The sequence below is a fragment of the Gossypium hirsutum genome, chromosome D13 (genome assembly GCF_007990345.1).
Source record: "Gossypium hirsutum isolate 1008001.06 chromosome D13, Gossypium_hirsutum_v2.1, whole genome shotgun sequence".
Taxonomy (NCBI): Eukaryota; Viridiplantae; Streptophyta; class Magnoliopsida; order Malvales; family Malvaceae; genus Gossypium; species Gossypium hirsutum.
In genome coordinates this window covers 20,882,258-20,890,695 of record NC_053449.1, presented here as the reverse complement: position 1 = coordinate 20,890,695, position 8,438 = coordinate 20,882,258, and the positions used below count along the sequence as shown (strand labels likewise).

Here is an 8,438-nt window from a genome sequence, read left to right as displayed (position 1 = left end):
TTGAATTTTTTAAATTTAATAAAATAGATTTCTTTTATTTTGGTTTTTAAAATTATTTTTCTGGTTCACTACTCATTTGTTAAGTATAGCTAAAAAAACACAATTTTTAACATGAATTTTCTTTGATATTAATAATATTTTTGCGGAATTGATGAACTTGTGAAGACCGTATCCTGGTTTAAGGATGCAATCCTTTTTGAATAATTATTGTCATTAGTCAAAATAATTTTTGCTACATATCGATTATGTATTAGCTATTTTTGTCCCATTATAAAAGAATTGACACCGTTAATATTTCGTGGTACTTTGTATAACATTGACAAATTTAATTACACAACATCAAATTAAGAAAAATGTTAAATTGGAAAAAAAAACAAGCTTTAAGCATGAGATTAAGAAAAAAAATCAAATTCAAATAGCAAAAATGAGAAAACTAGATATTATTGTATATAAAATTATATTTATGTATTGATGAGATTCTGACAGATTGAGAAATGATATTTGATGGTCCAATCTCCAACTCCAAACCGCCTTCTCCTATCACCGCCAATCCAAATGATAAGTTCAGTTTTGAATCTGAAGTTGAATGCATATAAAACACAGAGAGACACAGTCCATTTGAGACACAAAGACTCGGCTTCTCTTGATTGAGTGAGTGGCACCTAACAATTTAATCACTTTTTGTTTTTTGTTTTTATTTATTTGTAATTTAAACAATAAAATAATGAAACCCAACTTCTTTTTTTTATTTATCTGTTAAATTTCTCTCCTTTTTCTTCTTTTATCAGTTTATGCGAATCCATTCTCGAAAAAGTTCCTTTTTTTTTCTTTTTTTTACTTTGTAGATTCTCTAGAATTCCCAACTTCCCAGAAAGAAAAAGATCCCGGAAAATCACCTTCGTTTCTATTCCGGGAAAGGAAACGAGTGAAATAGAATAACCAAATTCTTTTGTGTATGGAGAAACGGTGAACTCGCTGTGTCTGCTTTGCTATATAAAAAACTTAAGAAACACTCCCGACTCTTTCGGTGTGACTCGGTGAGTGCACTCATCATCAATGCCAAATATTTTCTTTTCCTTTGTTGTATTTATTTTTTAATTCTGGAATCTGGGTATTGCTTGTTTTGCCATTATGTAATCTGGGTAATTTTTCCCCCATTGTTTGCTTTGCTTTGCTATGCTCTATTTCATTTTATTTTCTGGAAAAGGTGGTTGTTTTAGATCCAAATATCGTGTTAGAATAGAGATTGTGACGAGTTTATCTGTATTTTTCATGTTTCTGTTTTAACTGTTTGATACTTTATTATATTTGGTGTTGTGTTTACAGAATGGTGAGCCATTTAGGATAAAAATTTTGTACTTTGATTGTTGGTTGAATGTGAAAGAAGTTTGTTTTGATCTTTAAAGATGCTATTTTGGTGCTTTTTGTAGGACCTTCCATATTGGTTTTTCTGAAAACAGACAAGAGTTCACCCAATGAACGAAAAAGTTAGATTGCCATTGCTCGATTTTGCTTTTTTTTTTCTCCATAATCTTTTGTACCTTTTACAGTGAATGTCTGACAGTGGTTTTTGGGTTTTTAATGTGAAAATATGAAATATTAATGACTAGTACCACCGATTATCGTGACAGTTAGCAATCCAAGGTGATAATAAATATGTTTGTCTGTAATCTTTTATTGATTAATAGCTGCTTGCTTTTCTCTTATCATTGTTGAGTTTGATTCTTTGTTTTTTTCCTTTATGGAGTGGTATGTTATGTAAGTTTTACAAAGATGATTAATCAATTTGGTTTCCCTCTCATTTGGTGAAATCTTTTTTTTTTCCACAAAGCTCTTTTCTGCCGCATCCATCCTACAAAACTGAGGGTGAGGGATGCGCCCTTATATATATATATTATTAAAGTTGTACTAAAAGAGAGCATAAATCACTGAATCTTATTTCTACCTGAACTGCATCATTCTTTAAGGTTGAACTTTGAAGTCATAAAATTTTCTGTATGGTTTATTCTCTAGCATTTGTTAGATAAAACAAATGAACATATGTGGATGTAAAAAGGTTGGGGTTGCTATTAATTATCATTGCATTCTAAGGTGCTGACAATTATATTTCTTTTACTTTATTTTCAATTTTATTGTTGATTGAGATAGGAACTTGATCATTTTCTTGTTTTATACATGCAACTTTTATGTTGAGATGACAGAGAAAATAAATGTTTGTCTTACATGAAGATCTAGTTCATTGTGTGCTTGAGGCTGCTTTTTGTACTATAACATTGAAGTGTTTTCTGTGTCTTACGAGCCACATCTATACTATAATTGTTTCTTTGTGCTTCATATTTATTTATTTATTTATTTTCTCAACTTATAACAGAAATAGCTGTCATACAATGCCTCAAGATGCTTCTGGACTTGAAGCACAGCAGAAAAGAGCAGGTCTCTTAAAAGATCAGGTTCAGCTGGTTAAGCGAAAGGATTGTGATCGCCATGAGATTGTTCCAATCCAAGGACCTTTGTCCTTTGAGAAGGGTTTTTTTATTGTCATCCGTGCGTGCCAATTGTTGGCACAGAAAAATGATGGGATAATATTGGTAGGATTAGCGGGTCCTTCTGGAGCTGGGAAGACTGTATTTACAGAAAAGATACTCAACTTCATGCCCAGCATTGCTACCATATCAATGGACAACTATAATGATGCTAGTAGAATTGTTGATGGCAACTTTGATGGTAATTCATCTTTACTCTTATTTGTTGGCAACTATAACGATTCTAGTATTTAACCTTTGACTCATATTTATATCTGCCTTCAATTTGAGTTGTCTTTCTTCTTTCTTCTTTTTCTTTTTGGGTGGTAGAGGGGGTCAAAAGATGGTGCATTAACATGGATCTTGTTGAATGTGGTTTATTTTTATATGAATGAGTATTAAGCATCAATAGAAAATGACAAATGACCGGCTGCTTCAAAACTTTTATTTAAATATCTACATCTTTGGATTAGAAGTTGAGGATTTTAACTGATAGCAAGTGAAGCTGTAAATTGACAATCTTCTGATTCTTTTAAACAACAGATCCTCGATTGACAGATTATGATACTTTGCTCCAGAACCTTCATGATTTAAAGGAAGGGAAAGAAGTTCAGGTCCCCATCTATGATTTCAAGGCTAGTTCCCGAATAGGATACAGGTTGGAAACTCCTTCATTTAGTTCACATCAGTACTATCATTTGCTCAAAAAGCTCTTAAGGATTGAGTTATTGCATTTTATTGAAAATCAATGGTTTTGGTAGTGGCATTTAATTGAAAATGTAGAACTCCTAATCAATGTGGAATTGTTATTAATCAGAGAGATTGGTGCTTTCATTTCTAGGTAGTAGATTTTATATGTAATCCTCCAAGCTTGCTTTTATGACAGGACGCTTGAAGTTCCAAGCTCCCGCATTGTAATTATTGAGGGCATCTATGCCTTGAGTGAAAAATTGCGACCCATGCTTGATCTACGAGTATCTGTCACAGGGGGAGTTCACTTTGACCTTGTTAAACGAGTCCTACGAGACATACAGCGTGCTGGCCAAGAACCTGAAGAAATAATCCATCAAATATCTGAAACTGTATGTTCTCCTTCTTCTTTCATTTTGGGTAAAATTTATTATTAAAGACCAGGCTGGGAAGTGTGGAATATTGTTGATCTACTTCTATGCACTTCAGTGCTCTAATTTTGCTTTCTAGGGTCAAACTTAGCATGTTCTCTGTTTAACAGGTATATCCAATGTACAAGGCCTTCATTGAGCCAGATCTCCAAACGGCACAAATAAAAATCATTAACAAGTTCAACCCATTTACTGGATTTCAGAGTCCCACTTATATTTTAAAGGTTACTACTCCCACCAACTTTTTTGGGTGTTTCTTTGTCACAAATTTTATGATACTGGTGATAGTACTTCCTACTACACCCTGGCATCCATGTCCTTATCTTTTCTAGCATCTCATTTTTTTTCTTTTAATTGTAGTCAACAAGAGAGTTAACAGTTGAGCAAATTAAGAGTGCCATATCTGATGAACATATAGAAACACAGGAGCAGACTTATGATATATACCTTCTACCTCCTGGTGAAGATCCTGAGTCTTGCCAATCATATCTGCGGATGCGGAATAAAGATGGAAAATACAGTCTCATGTTTGAGGTTTGTCCCTTAAATTTCTGTCTTGTTATCATGAGTCGAGTCCCTTTAGATGTGCACTCATACATTCATTAGTCATTGACAATTACTTGGTCTTATAAATCATGCATTACAGCAGTTAATATTGTTGTAGGACATTGGAGGTATAACCATATGTTTTTTGAGAAAGTATGTATGTGCTCTTAGCAGATATTAATAATAACAATTAAAATTTTGGGCACCGCACGTCTTCAACATTTGCATGCCGGTCAATAGATCTTCCCAATTACCTGGTTCTAACAACCATGTAGCTGTATTGGAAATATCTTGATGAAGTTATCTAACAAAGAAAGAATAATGGAACACTCCTGTCCTGTTAGTTTTTCCCTTTAAATGTTGGATTGAGGTTCTTTCTTTGTTTTCTTATATCATCAGTTTTCTTTGTTCCATATATTTAACATTCTCCATAGTTTTATGTTTGTTAAGACACTGTACCTACCCACAAAAGTCTGATTTGGTAGTTATCATTTTTCAGGAATGGGTAACGGATATTCCATTTGTTATTTCTCCAAGAATTACATTTGAAGTCAGTGTGCGCCTTCTTGGTGGGCTAATGGCCTTGGGTTATACAATAGCAACCATCCTCAAAAGAAACAGCCATGTCTTCTCTGATGATAAAGTTTGTGTTAAAATTGATTGGCTAGAGCAGCTAAATCGTCAATACTTTCAGGTACTTCTGAGAATCTGAAATCTTTTGAGTACTAGAATGCAATATTTTTAATGTACTTTCAGAATCCTTCTCTTTCCCCCCTTGGAAGTCTTTCTTCATTTGGTCACTTGAATTATGTTGTAACAACGTTGTTTTAATCATGAGTTTCTTAATGAGAATTTGACTTCCATGATGATTTATCTAATTGCCAATATCTTTTGGAAGGTTTAAAAATTGCTGTATCCATTAATATGTTTCACAACATAAATGCTTGATAAGTGCCATTTGCCACTTTTGGAGATGACCTAATTGGCATTTTAAGTTCCTCAGTTAATGATGTGGGAAATTTGATGCTTTATATTTCATTTAAAACTTTAGGCATAATTTTTTCTTCATAATAATGTGGTAATATGTTATCTTTAAGCTAAAACTAGACCATCTGTTTGTAGACTGTTTAAGGCCGGTATTGATCATTGTGATTTGACATTCTTAAATAGGTGCAAGGAAGGGACCGGTCAGTTGTAAAATGTGTTGCAGAGAAGCTTGGTTTGGAAGGTTCATATATTTCACGTACCTATATTGAACAAATTCAATTGGAAAAGCTTGTAAATGAGGTTATGGTATGAAAACTCTCTATCTGGTAATGTCTTTTTCAATTTTAGTAGGCTAGTTGCTCTTATCTAATTATTGGACAGGCCCTGCCAGAGGATTTGAAGACAAAGCTCAGCCTAGATGAGGATCTGGTGTCAAGCCCCAAAGATGCACTCTTGCGGGCCTCTGTGGATAGGGTTGCCTTGAGAAATAGGCATCTCAAAAGGTACAAACATGTGATACATATCTTTCTGCTGCATAAGAGTGCTGTTAAATGGCCTGTATGAGTGGATTTAATTAAATAGAGTTGATGTTTGCTAATAAAAACAGTGGCATTTCACATTCATATTCTACTCAAAGGGAGAAGAATATGTCGAACTTTGCTGGATATAATGTGAACAACCGGCGGTTTGGTGAGAGAAATTCAGAGTCGGCTCTAGCAAATGAGGTTTGTATGTAGCTCTTTTAGCTTTGTACATGATCTTAAACTAATTTCTTGGTGAAATGCTTTGGCAACTAAAGTCTCCTGTATTATTCTTCTTCCCTATTTAGGGAGTCATAACTCAGCTTTCAGAACAGATATCCTCTCTGAATGATAGAATGGATGAGTTTACGACCCGTATTGAAGAGTTGAATTCCAAGTTAACCATCAAGAGATATACTTCTAGCCAACAAAACTTGGCTTTCCAAGCTGAATCATGCAATGGCTCTGCTCCAACTTCTCACTTCATCAATGGTTTAGGAAATGGTTCCATAATGCCCAATTCCTCATCATCCTCCCAGCTGGCTAAGGATTCACCTATAATGGAAGAGGTACTGTAACTGGTGTATTTATGCGCTTTTATTTTCAAGGGGTCACAGGTTCCTGAATTATACTCGTTATGAAGTACTGTCCAGTTTGAGAGTTTGGGGACCATCTTTGTGATTTTATCTTTGAAGCAAAGTCATCTAATAGGGGATAGGATGACTTGCTTATAAAGGCCACAATACAATTATTTGCTATAAGATGTAAGATCGTTTTTTTTCCCCTCATCATACGTAAACTGGCTAGGTGGTCATAGTTCTGATGCAAGTAGCCTTATTCCTGCTGTGAAGTATATTTATTGATTTGAACTTACGGTGCTTTGTGTAAAATTTTTGAGCTGTTTATGAAGCAGATATCCAGTGTGGCACGCGGACAACGGCAAATCATGCATCAGTTAGACAACCTTAGTAATCTCCTGTGTGAGGGAATTGGAGAAAGGTCACAAGCAGCTAGTACAAAGAAAAACATGATGGCTGGTGGTGAAGATTCTATAAAAGTTCCTGTAATATTAACATTGGCAATTGGCGGTCTGGGAATCTTCTTATATAGGGGCATTTTAACCCGACACTGATTCAGGCCTCTGGAGTATTTTTGCACAAATTTAAGATTTTTTTTGTCGCACCAAGTGTTCTCTTTTTACAGGGCACTAATCTTCTGCCTCGAGAAAGACAAGTTGAGACTGATATTTGAAAGAGTTAAGTGGCCCAAACAAAACAAAAGCAAATGCTTTTTAAGGTTTGCCTTTTGAGGGTTTTTTTCGGCAAAGGGGTGCTCATCTATGGCAATTTTTCCTTTTTCCTTTTTCACTTTGTGGGAACTTCTCTTCCTCTCGTTTACTCCTTTGTGACATTCATTCTCTGGTTAAATTTAATAGCAGCAGCTAATAGTTCCACACTTCATTACTGACTTATAATTGTTTAATCTTTTATGAAACTGTTTTTACTCTTTTTTAAAGCTGAATTATCATTGATAATTAAGAGTTGAAAGCAAGAGCAACCTTGGTGAAGACCGAACTACATTCAGCAAAAGTCTCTGAATGGCCCAAGAGAGAACACCTCATAGTAGGGGACAGCGATGCGTATGAATCCCTTTGCCAAAAACCCATTATCCAAAGGTCTGGTTTCTTTAAAGCCCGTTTTGGGCCGTTCGAAGTTGATCGAAATAATAGATCCTTGGTCAAAGTTCCCATGTGAAAATCATCCGGTACAGCTCTGAATATTCAATACTCATTAAATATAGTTAAACCACTACTAGAAGTGTGCATGGGCTGGGTTGGCCCGAAAAATGAGCTTAAAATTTTGTCCAAATCTGACCTGGATAAAAACGTTAAAATTTAGGCTTGACCCAGATCGTTCATATTAATTTTTATATAATTTTAAAAATATATAATACATCGGAATATTAAAAATATCAAAATAAATATTTTTCAACAAATTGAAAATAAATTTTAAAAAATATCTATACTTAAATAACACTAAGATAGATGTAACTTAATAAGCAAATGCCTCTAAAATAATAACAAAATTAATAAATGTCTTTAAAATCATAAAAAAATTAACAATAAAATAAGTTTTATACAATATTCAAACAATAACAACAAATAGTAATAACATAATGATAAAACGATAGCAAAATAAGGAGAAAATAATAAGAAAATAATATTAAAAAAATAGATTTTTTTGTCTTTTAGTAAATTCGAACGGGCCCTGGTCAAAAATGCTTTACCCAAGTCTTAGCTAGTTTTTTAAACGGGTCTTATTTTTTTTGTCTAAACTTATTTTTTGAGCCTATATTTTTACCTAAACCCTCTTACATTTTGGGCGGGTCTTCGGGTCGAGTTGGGTGGCTCGACTCATGAACAGGTCTAACCACTACCCTGAACCTCATTAAGACATGAGAGGCTGTAGGTGAAGGCTTCCCCAAAGTCAAATTGACCAGTACATGTTTCATCCTCCTAGAACCCTTTTAGATATTACTCTCAGCTCGAAGCATTGGGTCATATTCCTCACAACTTGAAAAAACATATTCCTTTTTACCATATCTCAAACCACAGTGGTAAAAGAACTTGGGAAGCCTTTCACAGCGATATCTCGTTTCTTCTATCCAAAGCATTTTTGGCGTTTTTGAATCACAACCCTACCTTCAAACCTTTATAAATCAACACCTTGACTTTGGGACTA

General features: G+C 34.2%; 1 protein-coding gene across 7 annotated transcripts; it reads left to right on the top strand.

Annotated features, from left to right (window-relative positions):
* The first annotated feature begins 368 nt into the window (after positions 1-368).
* On the top strand, positions 369-7,157 carry LOC107920816 (inorganic pyrophosphatase TTM2). 7 transcript variants are annotated; one of them, XM_041108693.1, is made up of 14 exons: positions 476-651; positions 846-1,037; positions 1,431-1,487; positions 2,372-2,724; positions 3,066-3,180; positions 3,409-3,604; positions 3,754-3,867; positions 4,004-4,177; positions 4,689-4,883; positions 5,360-5,482; positions 5,558-5,679; positions 5,784-5,901; positions 6,006-6,266; positions 6,611-7,157. In XM_041108693.1, the coding sequence occupies exons 4-14, from the start codon at positions 2,388-2,390 to the stop codon at positions 6,827-6,829; spliced, it is 1,974 nt and encodes a 657-aa protein (XP_040964627.1). In that variant the 5' UTR covers positions 476-651; positions 846-1,037; positions 1,431-1,487; positions 2,372-2,387; the 3' UTR covers positions 6,830-7,157. The 7 variants fall into 7 exon arrangements, with proteins under 7 accessions (XP_016706168.1, XP_016706170.1, XP_040964627.1 ...); XM_016850679.2 differs by lacking the exon at positions 1,431-1,487 and having other exon boundaries at positions 369-651; XM_041108694.1 differs by lacking the exon at positions 846-1,037.
* Positions 7,158-8,438: the final 1,281 nt, after the last annotated feature.